Source organism: Tyto alba, unplaced genomic scaffold (genome assembly GCF_018691265.1).
Source record: "Tyto alba isolate M040663 unplaced genomic scaffold, T.alba_DEE_v4.0 Super-Scaffold_44, whole genome shotgun sequence".
Taxonomy (NCBI): domain Eukaryota; kingdom Metazoa; phylum Chordata; class Aves; order Strigiformes; family Tytonidae; genus Tyto; species Tyto alba.
Window position 1 is genome coordinate 10,540,584 of NW_024881320.1, and position 16,301 is coordinate 10,556,884.

Genomic DNA, 16,301 nt, shown 5'->3' on the forward strand with positions numbered 1-16,301 from the left:
GCGAAAGTACCTTCCCCTCTGCATTGCTCTTCCCTTTCCACTTTTTTAAAATGGAGAGATGTTTTAAGTCTTGATTTGTGACAAGAGCCTGTAATTTGTGTTTTGAGGACTGCCAGAAAATCCTTGGCATTGACAAGAATAGTGTGTAGGGAAGGAAAGGAGGAAGATCCTGTGCTTTGGATTGTAGCAAAGTTTCCAACACCCCATGACTTTGCTGGGCTGCCTTTCATAACGTGTCTGGGGCTGTAATCCCCAAAGCTGAGAAACTGTCTGACAGAAGGCTGGCCAAATGCACATGTGATACCTGCAGCCCTGAACCACTGTTGTACAGTGCTGCAGGATAAAGATGGCAGGATGGGAGCCATGCAGGGAAGAGGTATATTTTGGAAGCGTATGTGAGGTCCAGCCTGTTAGCTGAGTTTAAAGAAAGTCTAAAGCCTTCAGTGAAGAAGACAAGGGAACGAAACAGTCAAAATGAGAAGTAGTGGTTGAGGAGAGGCAGCCCAGGAAACAAATAATTTTGAAAATGAGTAAACCTTGCTTTCTCCTTTGGTTACCTTCAATTTGGATAGATTTGGATACAATGCAGACAGTTTGCAAAACTTGGAGTCTGTTAGGCCTTATGCTTTTACAAGCAATAGTGGCTTTCTGGCATCCTCTCATTTGTCAAGCTCTGACTTGCAGAGACTCTTTTTGGTGGTTACAAAGAATCAAGTATATGAGGGTTCAGGGTGGTCAGTTAAGCATCTGATTTGGGGGGATGTTTGGCAGGCAGTACAGTCTTGATATTGCCAGGACCAACTCTTAAACAGTGGTTTGCTTGAAAGACTTCACTGAAGTCTTAGAAGCTTAGAGAGAATGATTTCTCAGGGAAGTACAGGGCTGAGTATGTGGTCAGTTCTTGGGAGGAACAGAAAAAAAAAAAAAAGGGAAAAAACGGTGGATAAAGTACAAAAGGTGCTATATTTAAGGCACTGTTTATTTCTATTAGGGAGAACTGCATCTGTAGGTATGGATGAGATAAGGGATTAAGATTTGGTCTTGTAGAAGAATATGAGACAGCAAAGTTTGTTTCTCTGCTCACTGGTATCTGACACATGGTGAGAGAGATGACATTTTGGTCCAAGGCTGTTACTACCCATGTCCTTCCTGCACCCCTGAGCATGGAGCTCAGTGTTAACTACTGCAACAAGTTCATGATATTAGCAGTATTCTGTATGCAGATGCTCCCGTGCAAACTGCTTCTCTCTGCAGAAAAGTTTGCTGAGTCCACACAAGAAATAAAAATAAGCAGGCCAATTGGGAGGATCTTTATCAAACCCTCTCCCATTTCTCCCAGTACTCTGAGGTCTTGTTTGCTCTAACAAACCCTGTAACTATGGTGTCTGAGTCACAGTCACCAGTGGATTTAATACTCCCAGCCGTCTGCCTCATCCCTGTCCTGGAGATCCCTCCCCAGTTGTAGGGACAGCTGAAAGGGCCATGCATTTGCTCCAGTATTGCTGCATTTCACAACCTGGCTATCAGCTTGTACCTTTGGTGACTCAGAGCCCTAAAGCAGTGCTGCAACTGGGAGGGTGCTGGAAAACAGTCTCAGTTGGAAAAGGGTCAAGACGTTCCTTCTTCACCAGCATGCTGTGTGCTCTTGCCCCCAGAGCAATGCTCAGCATGACACTGCCACCCTGTGCCCCCCTGTCCAACTGTGGCCTACCATGCTGAAGGACAGGGCCCAACTTTAGACCAGAAGCATCTTCTCACTCCATGTAATTCATAAGGTTGTGGATTCTGTCTAACACTCTCTAGAGTTAGCTGGGAGGTAGCAACAATCCTTTAGTAATGTCCTAAATTCTTGCATTGTAAAGGGAGAATTCTGTACATCAAGGCTCAAAGGTAGCTGGGAAACAGAGGAATTTTGCATACCAAAGGAGCCTTAACTGGTGGATGGGTATCCTTCCTCCCTGTGTGGGCTGAGCTACTCCACTGAATATGTAAGTATTTTAGTGCAATAAGGAATCCTTAGATTAGCGTGGGATATCAGAGCTGCCTTTACTACTTGCAATACAGGTACAGTTGGAAGGGAGCTTACTCAGTTGTTGCAGAGCTGCAGAAAAGCCCAACATCTGTTGCTGCTCACTAGCTTCTGAGGCTTCATTTGGTTTGTGCCACTGCTGTGTTCCTGAGATCAACTGTACTCTGCAGATATGCAGGAATTTTTAGTGCCTGGCTCTGCTTGACAAGATCTGCAGTGTCCATGCCTTTCTTCTTCTCCTCCCATTAAAGGGTTTGGGTAGTCTTAGGCTCCTCCATGTCAGCAGTGAAAATAAGTATATAAAGGCTCAGTTTAGGAACTGGCAGGAAGCTTAATTTCTGGCTGCAGTGTGATGTTCTAACAGTAGGAAACACCTTTGTTTTAAGCAGTTCTCTGCTAATGTCTGCCCTAGAGGGGAAATACAACTCTGGAGAAGAGCTTCTTGTTTCACCGAAGCAAGAAGCAAATTGCTGTAATCTGGGTGTAAATCTGCGTTTGAGCTGCTGTCCAAGAAATACCTTTATGCGGCATTCAGTCTCTCTTAAACAGAGTATTGCTAAGTGTTTTGCAGAGTCCTTATGCTGGCAGATGCAGCCAGTAGTATGTTGCTCATATGCAGTCTGGAGTGTGTGATCTCTTGGAGAGGGGGGAGCTCCAAATCCCAGGGGCTCCAACCCCGTTATGCTTAAAGTTGCATGCTATTTAAATGTGGGTTGGCCTGTTCGTGCTAGCAGTGGTCTGTTCAGACTAGTTCAGCAAATGCTCTTGGCTCAGCATAGCCCAGGTCAGTAAGCAAACACTTGCTTACATTTCACTTCTTCATTGTATTGACAAGATTTAAAAATCTTCAGCCTATAGCAGTCAAAACAGGGCGATCTGAATACAAAAGACCTATTAGTTCAGTGTGAAAGGGGTTTAGTTACAGAATTGTGGGGATAAGCATGCAGGTGGGAATGATGGGAACACTGTCCTGGGCCTGAGCCCAGCAGATGTCCAGGAAGAATGAAGAACTATCTCCTTATATTCAGTGTTTTTTTCATGAAGATGCTTTCTGTTTCCCAGGTCTGTGTCCTCCTTTACATTCTCTCTCATCCAACTATATTAATTATTGTAAGTCTTTTTCATTTGGCCTTATATCTTTTAAGGATGAAATTATAATCAATATTCTTCTAACTTTTTAAATGTAAGAATTCTGTCTCCAGAAGCACAGCTGGAGGCATGCAGCCATCAATGTGACAAGAGCTGTGCAGAAGTTTCACTCTGCCATGAGGGTCTAAAAACCTATTTTAAATCCACATGAGACTGCAGGCTTATTTCTGTTCTTTTTTTTTTTTTTTTTTTTTTTTTTTTTTGTGTGTGGTTGGTTTAGTTTTGTTTTGTTTTGTTTTGTTTCACGGGGGCAGCATCACTTGTAGAGAGGGACCTGTACTTATCATCTGCCCTAAGACTATTCTCCTTGATAATCCTGCTGGAGCTGATTACAGGAACTCTGGGGGAAGGAGAATATACACTGCAGAGAATACCCTAGGTTTAACAAGCTGAGTGTATTTGTGGGACATGCCTTTCCCAGACATGGAAAAGATGTCGTCTCCTTTTCCTTTGGGCAGGGAAGGGTGGAATTATAGATCTTAAGTTTTGCGACTCTTGTACCAGCTGCAGTTCACCATGAATCAACTTGATCTTCAGTCTACAAGAACGCAGAATAAATTATCAGTGAAGTATCATTATAAATAGGAAAGGGTATACAGTATTTTCTTTTCCTGTCTTGCACCACTGATGTAACAAAAGCCAAAGGACCCAGCCTGCCTCAAAGCCACAACATCTCTAGAAGAGCAGGATTTCAAAGCTTGGGAAGGGGGACAGGGAAATGGGGACAACACAAAGGATCAGCATTTAAGTGTTTCTTCCATTGCCTGTACTGTGTGGGGAACAAGACCATGAAGCTCCGGCGCCAGGCTTTTCTTGTTGTAGAGGCATTTCTAAATGGTGATATTTAGCTGCCTGAATTTCTGGGCAGAAGGAAGCTGGTGCAGACGTCCTGGGATCTGCTGTTCTTGGGTATATATGGACTGATCCCCCTGAAGCTCAGTGCTGTTGGGAGTCCTGAATGGAGGCGGCCAGAAACAGTCATCAAGAAACTTGCAGAGACCTTCTGCCCTGTTTCCGTCGCAGTTCAGCAGTTCTGGGGAGATGGGTGGAGGGGAGGTTGTTCTAGTAGTTACGTATTTAAGGCAGGTGGCCATTTTAAAATGTACGTTTCAATTTTGATTGCAGTTTTTTAATTGCATTTAACAGCGTCCCTGCTGGTTCTCCATTCTGCATCCGTGCAGCCACGTTCTATTGATGGCCTGTTGTGATTTCAATGGAACATCATGGGATGTACCTGGCACGTCGGGCAGCACTGGATGGAGGTGCCTTTAGCCCAATGTACCTGGCATGGTAAGCGGCAACCAAGCGGTTAATCTGCATTCTACTGCTCGTAGTCTCAGCTTGTATAGCAAGGTGTACCTGCTTTGCTGCAGCCTTGCACTGACTGGAAATCACTTTGCTCTCCTGATGTTAGTGCTTTCATGCACACAGGGCCTTTTCCCTTTTCACCCATGGAGATTCCCCTTCCCTGGGCAGTTTGCCACACAATAGAGAAGGGCCTAGCCATGTCAGGCTCTCCTTGTTATTCTGTAACAGGAAATAGAAGGGACTGGGAAATCATCTGACTCTTTTTCTTCTCTCCTTTTTGGGCCAGGAGCTGGTAGCAGTTGAGCATGTATTGCCCATGTACTTAATGTCCAAACGTTGCCGCACAGAGGTACCAAACAGGTGCTTGTGTCCGTAAGCAAAGCTATACCCTTAACAAGTGCTTGTGTCCATAAGCAAAGCTATACGTTTCTGTGGGACTCCAGCAAGAATTGCTTCAGGGCGCTGGGAGGGCAGCTCTGCCTGGCACTAATTGGAATGTAACAAACTAAACAAGGGCCACTTTAAGTTTGTTGATGTGGTATGCTCTTCTAGGTGATCCTCCATTCTCCTTCTCCTTTCCATGTCCACACCTGCAACATCAGCCGCTCATCCTGCTCTGTCCTGCATGTCGCTTTCTCTCCCTTCCCCAGCTCTGCAGGTCTCTCCCCAAGTAATTTGACATGTTGGTATTACCTATTTTGAAGTAAGAGATATATATTCCTGTGATAAAAATGAGGGTGCTGCATCCTGTTTGCTGCTTGAGCCCACCTCACAGAGCTTTTGCTGCTCCACTGCCAATGATGAAAACGCATGTTCTTGCCTCTGCTGCTGAGTTCTGCTGTCTGCTTGCTCACAGATGCTGGGGATAGGCAACCGTTTGGGCTAACACAGTTCCTGCATTCCTCCCTGTGCCTCTGCTGCTCTGGAATGTGAATACCTTTACAAGGCATGGGCTAATGACCTGCCAACTGCAGCTCCTGGGGCGAAGGTTAGTGGCCATGAAAGCCCACTTTACCTATACCTTTGGAGAGTCTTGGAAATAGGTTCTGTTGGGATGTGGGGAGAGCAAGATCAGATGAGCCAGTAAGCAACAGGAAAGCTCTCTTCCCGGTGCTTCCCAAATGCTCTAGAAAAGTTAGTTCATCTGAAACTGAAGGGTGCAGAAGGCATCTGTTTTGGTTTCACCCAGGTCCAGTAGCAGCTGGACACAGCAGTTTAAATGTCAGAAGTAAACTGGTGGGAAAGAGCAATGTAGGAAACGATTTAATTTTGTCTTGTTCTTCCCCATGCTCACTGCAGCAGTGTCTGCTCCATGCAGCACAACTGCTTGGGAAGATGGAGAAATAAGTAAGCAGGCCACTGTCTTTTCGTAGGTATATGATAACATGAACAGTAGGCTAATGCTTTAACAGCATCTAATTTGATACATCACATCTAATCTATTTGTTGGTTTTTATCTGCAGTACTGTTAGTTCACTGTTCAGGTGCTCGGTGTCTAGCCTTCTCATCCATCCACAAATCCTCTACGTGAAATGAGTGATTCCTTAGATCTGTTTTTGATTGATTCTTTGCTTCACTGGTGTTGCTTCTTAAAAGGTAAACAATATTCATATGCTGCAATCTATAACTCAGAGACGAAATCAAATAGCATCTCCTGCCAGAGGTTGCCAAGATAACACATTTAGCATTCATTCAGCAATTACTTTGAGAAGGAGATTTAGTGATATTAAAGATAATAAAATCTGTAGTGAATATGTAGATTTTATACTATTTAAAGGGGTGAAGGGATTTCTCTTCTCCTGTACTTTGTTAATCTAATTTTCTGTGACGTTCAGAGTCTTTGTGGAAATTGAGAGAAAATTAAGTTTTTCCTGCTTTGTAGTGAGAGCAGCTCAGCTCCCGGAGTAGTCTGTATGTTCTGCACAATCTTCATGCCCATGGGATCACAGTGTGCCCCAGGCTGGGCACAGCAGCTCTCAGTTACCCAACTCCTTGGGCAATACTACCTATGAAAACGCTATCGGCTTTTAGCTTGCAAAGCTTTGTTTGATGTGTGGCATCTGCTTGCAGCATTACTGTATTCTGTGATTTGTGCCCTGTATTTTTCATGTCTTTGCATGTGCTGTGTCTCAGTGTCATGGGTATGGTGGAGGTAGTGGAGAGCCTCAGTCTTGCTTCATTCTGTACTTACACAAGAATATTTGAGCAGGTTCATTGCTCTGAAAATTATGTCTCAAATGACTAGGAAGCAACCTGAACCTGAAAAAAGACTATTTGTCTTGACATTTGTCCAAAGCCTTCTGTGATCCTGTTTTAAATGCAAAGATGTGAAATTTTGCACACCAAATTCAGTGATAAAAGACTGTAACCCCAGTGAGACATCTACATATTCTTGAGGTCTGGGGTTTGGTTTTTTTACTAGAAATGCATCTGAGTCAAGGCTCCTCTGAACGGGGAGTATGTTTTCTCTATCTTTTGGCAGAAAACAGAAAAGGAAGGGTTCTTAAAAATTATACTGAGATACAAGAAATATAAATCACTGTGATTTTTCAGGGATTTTTGGGGCTTTTGTTGTCATTATTGGTGGCAGTGATGTTATCCAAATGTTCAGGGTTTGTTAAGAGCCAGTCTCTACAAACTAACGGATAGCAAGGCCTTTGTAAGGCTGCACCTGCCATTTGGTTGGGAAGATCTGCTAACTTTTATACTGGACTTAACCTTGCAGTTGTATTTGGTCCCATGCTTTCAGCTAGAAGTGAGATTTTAGGAATGCTACAGATTAAGGAATAATGCCTGCTTCTCTTTTGCTAACAAGTTTTCCAACACACTCCTCTTCCCCTTCCTCTGAAATGCATCATTGCTAAAGAAGGGTTTGTAACTGGTCAGCTCTGGAAAATATCTGGAATGGATTTATTTTTGTTCAGGACTGCACAAGGTAAACAAGCCAGGTTGATGCTATAAAGCTTTTGTCAACAAAGGTACGTCAGTCAAAGGTGTCTTCTCTGACCCCTGTTACTGTCCTGGTAGAAGCCCACAGTGGGCAATTCTAGCAACATTATAAACATGGGACTCTAAACTTGGCAGAAGGTTTTTCTGCCTTCTTCCATTACATTAAATTTGTTGGGGTTGCTAAATCCACGTTAGACTTCAGCTAACAAGTTCAAATTTGATAGACAGTGTTATAGTGCTTAAACCTGACCACTGCTTTCAGAATCTACTAAAAGTAATAACCTACCTCATACTTATATCCTACTGAACATGAATACTTCTGTAAAATTTGACATGTGAGATAAATAGAGGTAATTTAAGCAACTGATACTATGCTAATTTTTATGCTGCAGAACATACTGAGGTTTAATAATAACATCTTCCTCATGAAGGTCAGTAGAAAGCAGAACTATAATTCTACCCCTGTTTCCAGGGCTTTCCCTGCAGGCTCATTACCTGGTTTCAATATCATTTAAGGCAGAAATAAAAAAAAAAAAAAAAAAGTAGTAAAAATCTAAAAATATTTCCCATTACTAGCTGCAGCAAGCCTTGACTCTTGCAAAGACTTAGACAAACACATATACTGAGATTTCTAGACCTCTGCTTCAAGTGCCATATGAATGGGAAATAAGTTTGCTTTTACTTTAGTAAAGTACATTTTTTTTATTGGTCTGTTTAGGCAAAAAATATTGGCTGTGCTGTTTCCTTTCCTTTTCCATATTTGTCTTTTATGGAACACTTAGAAACTGTATCCAGGGATTTTGTGTGTTCTGTGCATGGAAAAGCACCATTATATTTGTAGTGAAAGTAGTGTAGTAGTAGTCTGTCTCTTGCTATTCTTGAGCAGGATGCATTTATATATAGAGATGCTGTGTTATGTTGCAAGCCATGTTTTTGTCCTTCCCTATCAGTATATCTCAGTGACCCAGAAGTAAGTGCTTTTACTGGCCTGGCTAGATAAAAGTGGGTATTTGTTGCCTCTGTGCTGTTGCTTCTTCCTCTTAATCAGCAATTCTGGAAGCAAGCCACTAGAACCAGACACACTGCCTGCGTGCTGCAACTCTGATGTAACTAATTACAGCAAAACTTGTTTTTAAAGTGCTCAACACCGTTCAGTGGTGGTAATCCCTGTTTCTTATCATGATTTTGTGATGCTGCAGGGTGAATTTCTATGACACACACTATAGATGGAGAAGAAATAACTGGCTAGCACCACGTACAAAGCCTGTATTTCTTCCTTTTGGCTGCCACCCTTTCTAAAGCCAGCCACCTCTGGGAACAACATTAATGTGCATAAAGGCACTGTGTTGACTCCGCCATCTTCTTGGGTCATATCCATTACTGAAACAATATAGAAGAGAAAAGTAGAGCAGCCATTTTAGCTGTGGGTCAAGGTGATGAGCCACCGAGGTCTATGTGGATGCAGAATTAGGAGTTGGTGCACTGAACAGGGGCAATAAAATTCTACCAAATGTGTATCCAAGTACCAGGCTGAGCACCTAGCCAAGTGAAGAAATGTGCCCTGTGGAAGAAGGGAGACATCTACTTGGCAGATCTGTTGGTAAAAGTGTAAGTACCAGGCTAGTCAGGCAGCAACAGTGGAGAAAAAAATGCATTTGTTTATATTTTGGTAGCTTTTTTCATAACACAAAATATTTTTCTTGTGCAGAAATGGATGATGTAAATTTACCACCTTTCTGCCAAATTCAATCTTTCTATTTATCACCAGTTAGTGAGAATCAGTTTTGAGGGAGGTTATTTTTAATATCACTCCTTATTTCTTTTTCTTGTGTACACGTACCTGACACAGAGGGAATATAATACAGTCTAATGCTTCAACATTTGAAATCTGAATGGACAGAATGTGGTAATGGGACTCACAAGCAATAAAAACATTAACTGATGATGATTTTAAGAGGAAATTTAAATTCTTCATTTCTACGGATTTATGGTCTGCTCCTCCTTCAATAAGAGAAATCTGTTTCAATAATATGGTAATCTGGGAAAGGAAGGAAAGAAGTGGAGGGCTACTGGTGGCTGTTGTACGTTTGGTGTTTAACTCCTACATTTGAACGTCAGAAACTATTTTAAATCAACTTTAACAGATAAATGCCCATTACAAGTAGTAGTTGGAACTTTCAAACAAAATACTCAGGGAAAAAAGCTTAAAATTTGATCCAAGATTCTTGAATGCAGCCCATGATTTAAATTCCAGTTTTTATGTATTGTAGTACCTACCAAATGTGCAATTGCAGTGAGGTCTGATATGCCTCAAACTACGTATTTCCTACAGTCCGTACTGCTGGGAAAGCAAATACCAATACCTAAACTAAAATACGTAGTGAATATTGTTTGTGAAAAACATGAACTACACAGAGGTAATGACAATTTTCCTCTCTTCCCAGTACTTCAGGGTAGGGAGGCTTGATATATGTTACTTGACTCTACCAGTTTACAAAATTCCTTCAAAACTAAAGGCAGGGCAGAATTAACTTCAGAAAATAGTTTCAGATTGTTGAAGACATTTGGTGGCATTTAGTTAGCTCATCATCCTGAATTTCAGCCAGTTCAGGGTTGATTCTATCCCTTGATGTCAATGGATTGGGATATGGACATTGCAGGGGGGTGGTTTTTAAAGCAGCCTTTCATTCTATTAAGCAGATTTCCCACTCACACTTCAGTGTGATTAATTCTATCTTCAATGGATTTAGTTGCTACATGTCATTTTCTCAACCCCAGAGCAGCAGGGCATTTTAAGATTTCAACATGTAAGAGCCAAGAAACAAACTACATGTTAAAGCAGGGAAGCTGCAGCTTATGCTATTTTTTTTACATGCTCAGATATGCAAATGGCAGTGAAGTAGATGCTTCTCATTTTTTTTTTTGCTCCTCATCTTCCCTTCAGATTTGTGTCAGGAGAGGGACAGAGCTTTCCCCTGTACCTAACTATTGTTTTCCTGCTGGTATCTTTCAAATAGCAATTCCAGCCAATGACATTTGCTTTTGTAAAAAGATGTTTACAAATCTGATTTTTAAAAGACTTCTTAGCATAAGAAATACTTTTCTCTGTATTCCAAGCAGGATCACAGCTTGCAGGGCTGAACGTACCCAGAGCTCCTTAGTCAGTGTCAAGGCTAAGATAGACTGCACCGTGTTAAGCCAGTCTATTAAATGTATACTTGTTCAAGTGGAAACAGCAGGTTCACACCTCTTGTCCTCCTGTTTTGCAGGTGGTAAGGTGAAGGTGAAAGGAAGAGAAGGTGGAGATGGAACTGCCAAATCATGCCAAACAACTGCTACTGCAGCTGAACCAGCAACGAGCCAAAGGTTTCCTCTGTGATGTGATCATTGTGGTAGAAAATGCTCTCTTTCGTGCCCATAAGAACATCCTGGCAGCCAGCAGCATGTATTTCAAATCCCTTGTCCTGCATGACAACCTGATTAACTTAGACACGGACATGGTGAACCCCACCGTGTTCCGGCAGATCTTGGACTTTATTTATACTGGTAAGCTCTTAACGACTGACCAGCCCGGTGAACAGAACTTTAATGCTCTCCTCACCGCAGCAAGCTACCTCCAACTGCACGACCTGGCAGCTCTCTGCAGAAAGAAGCTGAAGCGGAACGGCAAGTCCTTTGCTGGCAAGGCCGGTGGCCTTGGTGTCGGGAGATCTGCCAGGAGTCAGAGACTTTCCACTGCTTCAGTCATCCAAGCTCGCTATTCAGGGTCAAATGAGGGGTTGAAGGGCTCGCACTCAAAGGAGCTGTCAAAGGGAAAGCTCTCCGATGACGAGGTCTTCATCAGCAGCTCCAACCAAGAGAACTGTCACTCCTTAAGCAGGGGAGCTAGTAAAAACGGCGGTGCGGGCAGCAGTGCGAATGGGAGCACTGGCGACCAGGAGCTAGGCCTCGACCTGTCCAAAAAAAGCCCGTCGCTCCCTGTTGCAGCTTCCCATGATGACACGCAGCACAGCGAAAGCCAGCATGGCTCTCCCCAATCTGCCTCAGCCCCCGCAGCCAACAGTGCCTCATCGTTTGACGAGTCTGGAGTCGGAGCCCCTCACAGCATGGCGGACAGCAGCGACCCCATGGAGATGGATCTGAGCGAAGAGTGCCACCACTCATTGACAGAGAGCAGCCAGCGCAAGGGCCTTCGGCACTCGTCCCGCAAGAAGGAGTGGATCAAGAAAGACAATGCCTTTGACCGAAAGGAGGGGGGCAAAGACAGGGACGAGGGCGAAGGGCTGCCCAATGGTATCTTGCTGGGCCCCTTGTCCAAGTCTGTGGAGCGGAGTCTGGCCGGGGCCTACGGCACAGACCTACCCTACCCGTGTAAGGAGGAGGTGGAAAATGGTAAGGAGAACAGTGACGACAGTGGCCAGAGTGAGAGCGAGAGTGGCGGGCATACTAGTGCCAACTATGTCTACCGGCAGGAGGGGTTTGAGCCAGTGGCCTATGGTGACAACCTGTATGTCTGTATCCCCTGTGGCAAAGGCTTCCCCAGCTCCGAGCAGCTCAATGCCCATGTGGAGACGCACACCGAGGAAGACCTTTACATCAAGGAGGAAGGCACGTACGGCGGCAAGGATGAAGCCGAGGATTTGTCCAACCCCAACCAGTCCTACGCCGCGGAGTCCCGACCCTTCAAGTGTTCAGTGTGTGAGAAGAGCTACAAGGATCCAGCCACGCTGCGGCAGCATGAGAAGACTCACTGGCTGACGCGGCCCTTCCCTTGCAACATCTGCGGCAAGATGTTCACACAGAGGGGCACCATGACACGGCACATGCGCAGCCACTTAGGGCTCAAGCCCTTTGCTTGCGAGGAATGCGGGATGCGCTTTACCCGGCAGTACCGACTGACAGAGCATATGCGTGTCCACTCAGGAGAAAAACCTTACGAATGTCAACTGTGTGGTGGGAAATTCACCCAGCAGCGCAATCTGATCAGCCACCTGCGAATGCATACCTCTCCCACATAAGCCAAAGACTCCAGAATGAGCTTCGAGCCCATCCGCAGTGATTACCTTTCTGTAGACTTGCTGCTTAAAAAAAAAAAAGAAAAAAGAAAAAAAAACAAACAAAAAAGGGGGCAACTCCCCATACTCTGTTCAGTCATGGGAGGCCTAAACAAATGTAGCTTTAACATTTAAAAAAAAAAGTTCCTTTTTCCCTTTTTTAAAAAAAAAGAAAGGTCCACAGCCAAGCTGATGCATTTAGTCCAACTCTCCCTCCAAATCTTGGTGAGCTGGCAAGAAATGCCACTTCTTTTTTGCACACATTGACTTCATTGCCATATTGATTATCTAGATCAGGAAGGGGGACCACGGGGACCTTTCAGCCTCTGCTGGCTCCTCCCACCCTGCCTCCTTCCTTTGTGTTACTGTCACCCTACTCACCTCCTCTCTTAAAACCAAACTCAGTAGGGGCATTTCTTGCCATTAAAAGGAAAATAAAGTACACCTTTTCAGTGCCCTAAGTAGCTGTGAAAAAAACGTAAGTGTTGCATTCACAAGTGCGGAAGCTGTGTCTGTGGACCATCTCACAGGGTTGGCAGCCCCTTAAGATACTGTGGGAAAGCCATAGCTGTGGTGGAACCCACCACCCTTCCCTTGGGCTGGCAATGGTGGGGAGAGCAGTCTATCTAGGTGTGCACCAGCCCAAGTACTTCACTTAAAGAAATGGCGATGCTTCCCTCACCATCCCTCCCTCTTTTGGTTTTGATCTTGATCCTTGGCACACGTAACCACACGCCACCTTTTCCCACAAAACACACAAACCTCTTCTACCTTACCCATGACTGAACAGGGACTGGATGCCCTGGGAATTTCTTTCAGTGAGCAGGGGGTCGTCTTTACTTTTCTAGTAGTTTCGTATGAATATTCTTTGCTTAGAGGTACTTGTTTTATTAAAGGAAAAACCATTGTAACGTTTATGTGAATGTTTGAACTGGAAGGTCTGAGGTTAATTCTAGGGTGGGTGGGTGGGGAGAGGGTTTGATGTAGGCTGGACTTGCTACAAGTTCTTTAGGTACTTTTTTATTATTTTTTATTTTATTTTTTTGTGTGTGTGTATGTTTTTAGCTTTCCTCCCTCACTAAAGAGCAAGTCTGTGTGGACAGACTTGTTACCTTTGCTACCTCTTGAATTCACAAGAACAATAAGATGGTTAGTGAAAGATTAGGCATTTTTTTTTCCTCTTATTGTAAGTAATTAAATGTATAAAAGTAGAAGCTAAATTAAAGTTAAGGGATTTTTACCACCCTGTCCTTCCATCAAAAGTCAGCTAGAGAAATATTAAAGCAAAGCTTGGCCAAAGACAAAGCAAAAAATACATTGAGCCAGAGGCTGTGCTGGCTGCTTGGACTGGCTCATTCACAGTCTCTTGGCCGTTTGTAGTCACTTTTAGATAAAAGAAGAAAACTTCTCTGAGCTTTTTGGGCCCTTTCCAGCTTTGTTTATTGAATCTGGATATTATGGGGAGGGGAAAATGTCCCCCTCATCTTCCACTCCCCCAGCACATCTGGGTCAGTCTGTAAACACCTGGCAGGACAGAGGGTGAGGGCATAGCAGCCTATAATTTACTAGAATCCAGAGTGCAATAAGGTGGGGGAGAGGAGGAAAAAGCAAACCAAAGTGTTTCATATCCTCCCTTTTAGACAATTTAACACACGCACACAAAAAAAAAAAAAAAAAAAGAAAAATGAAAAAGAAACAAAATGTTCTTGCAACATCTGCATAAGACATCACAGCCAACAGCTGCTATTGGTTTAGGAGAGAAGACAGAGAACTTAGCCCACCGATTCTTGGCCCCCTTGACTTTGTTGGCGTGACCTTGTGGAAAGCTATGGCTTATTTCAAGCCTCCCGTGACTGTGGTGGTAAAAATTCACAGCCAGTAGAATCATCCCTTCTGAATTGAGTAAGGTTTACACTTGTGTTTTTTGGTTTTTTGTTTTGCTTTTGTTTTTGTTTTTGTTTTCTTCTCAAATCAGTATAGTCGGTATGCGTAAGGTTTACCAAACCTCACGTTTTGTCTTTTTTAAAAAAACAAAACCAGTTTTTTTAAGTTTTGACCAAAAAAGAAAAAAAAAAAAGAAAAAACTGAGCATGTTTGACTAAACAAAGAAATATAAGCTTCATATGCTATTGTTTGGGGGTTTTTTGGTTGGTTGTTTTTTTTTCTGTTTTTTGTTCTGGTTTTTTTTTTTTGTTTGTTTGTTTGGTTTTTTGTTTTTTTATTAAGGTAGCCTTTTTTATTAAGGTCCATGAGAAGTTTTTGGGTCAGTTGAATGAACTGAGGAAACTGGAATCCAGGCTCCAAGCAATAGACAACCCAAAGGCGCTGAGCCTCGGCCTGGTGTCCTGTTACAGGGAACACGCTCGCCCCTCTCGCCCTCCGCTCCAGGGTGCTTCTCCCAGTGCCATTGTCTGCTTGCTCCCGGACGCCTGCGAGCTGTGGAGCGTGAGAGGGGAGCATGGACTTTCGTTTTTTTCTAATTGTGCTGAGATGCGCTGTTTCCTTTTTGGGGGGCTAGGCGGGTTTTTGGTATCTTTAGCACTTCCACATTTTGAATATATATTGAATTATTTTCTCCTTGATTCCTTGCCAAACCCCCCTGAGAATGTCCCCAAAATAGTCTTTGGGGAGGACAGGGAAGGCCTTGCCATCTACCTTTTTCTCAGAGCAAGTCTCAGTAGGGCCCAGGGACAGCTGTGCAAGATTAGTTCCTAGGCACTTTCACCCTGCCTTCACCTTCCCTCCAACCATCCTAAAGCTGAGCTGAATCCCACGCTGGCTTAGGCTGCAGCCAGAGCAGGCTCCTCGTGCTGCCGGCTGGCTAAGAACCCATCAAGTCCAGATTTTCAAAACAATTTTTAGCTCCCTTAGTGAGAAGGGCACGGCCAGGGATGAGCCCTGTCCCCCAGTTGTGGGTTTGGGATGCAGGTTTTCCCCATTCACTTGTGGCCTTGCAGTTTGCTGAGATGGGTCCGCCACCGCGGTGGCACACAGCCAGCGATGGGGACAGCGGGCGGGTGTCTGTGCAGAGCCCACCCGTGGGACAGCAGCTCGAGCTGTGACCGACTGAGCCAAGCCATGGAGCAGCCCAGGGCACGAGGAAGCAGTGAGCTCCTCAGCAGGCAAATAACCTGCTCCCCCTCACTTAATTCCATTTTTACAAGCATGTCTGTGGGTGATGTAGCCTGTCCCACTGCAGGCCCCCTCTTCATTTGTTTCTTATGCCTTGAGAATCATGTTGAAGTTTCAGGACCCAATGCTATTTTTAAAAAATTTTTTTGGAGCGTCTTTTTTTTTAATTTCATCCCTTCCCCAGCACTTAAACAATACGACATAAAGTCTGTGTACAGCAAGAGTATTGTACAAAAGGAAATTTTGTTCTTTTTCCAGTAGCTGTGTAAAGTTGTGTTCCATAGATTGAGTATAAACAACATTTTCCAAATTGTGACAGTAATAATGAATAACTAATATTACTCAAAACTTCAGGGACTGTTTCAGGCCTGCTTGGGGCCTAAACACTCAACTGCATTTGTACGACATAGTATTGTATCAAACATTTTTCTGTATTTTAATGAGAAAGCAAAACACTAGTTTCATATTTAAGATTTTAAGAGTTTTAGGGTGGGGGGGAGGGAGTTGCATTTTTTTGTTTTGTTTTTTTGTTTTTGTTTTTTTGTTTTTTGTTTTTTTTTTTTAAATACACAAAGAGCCTCAAGAGGAATAAAACAATTTAAAAACAAACAAAAAAAAACAAAAAGAAAAAAAAAAAGAGGCCAGGCAGCTTAAGTATATGCTTTAGTCACTTAGTTCCA

The 16,301-nt window shown here is 43.6% G+C and overlaps 1 protein-coding gene across 1 annotated transcript in view; it reads left to right on the forward strand.

Annotated features, from left to right (window-relative positions):
• Positions 1 to 13,439, forward strand: part of HIC2 (HIC ZBTB transcriptional repressor 2) — a 33,848-nt gene extending 20,409 nt beyond the window's left edge. Inside the window, exons 3-4 of the mRNA XM_009966437.3 lie at positions 4,325 to 4,468; positions 10,705 to 13,439. Of these exons, the coding sequence (XP_009964739.1) occupies positions 10,741 to 12,453 (1,713 nt within the window). The 5' untranslated portion in view covers positions 4,325 to 4,468; positions 10,705 to 10,740 and the 3' untranslated portion in view covers positions 12,454 to 13,439. The remainder of the gene's footprint in view (positions 1 to 4,324; positions 4,469 to 10,704) is intronic.
• The last annotated feature ends 2,862 nt before the right edge of the window (positions 13,440 to 16,301 follow it).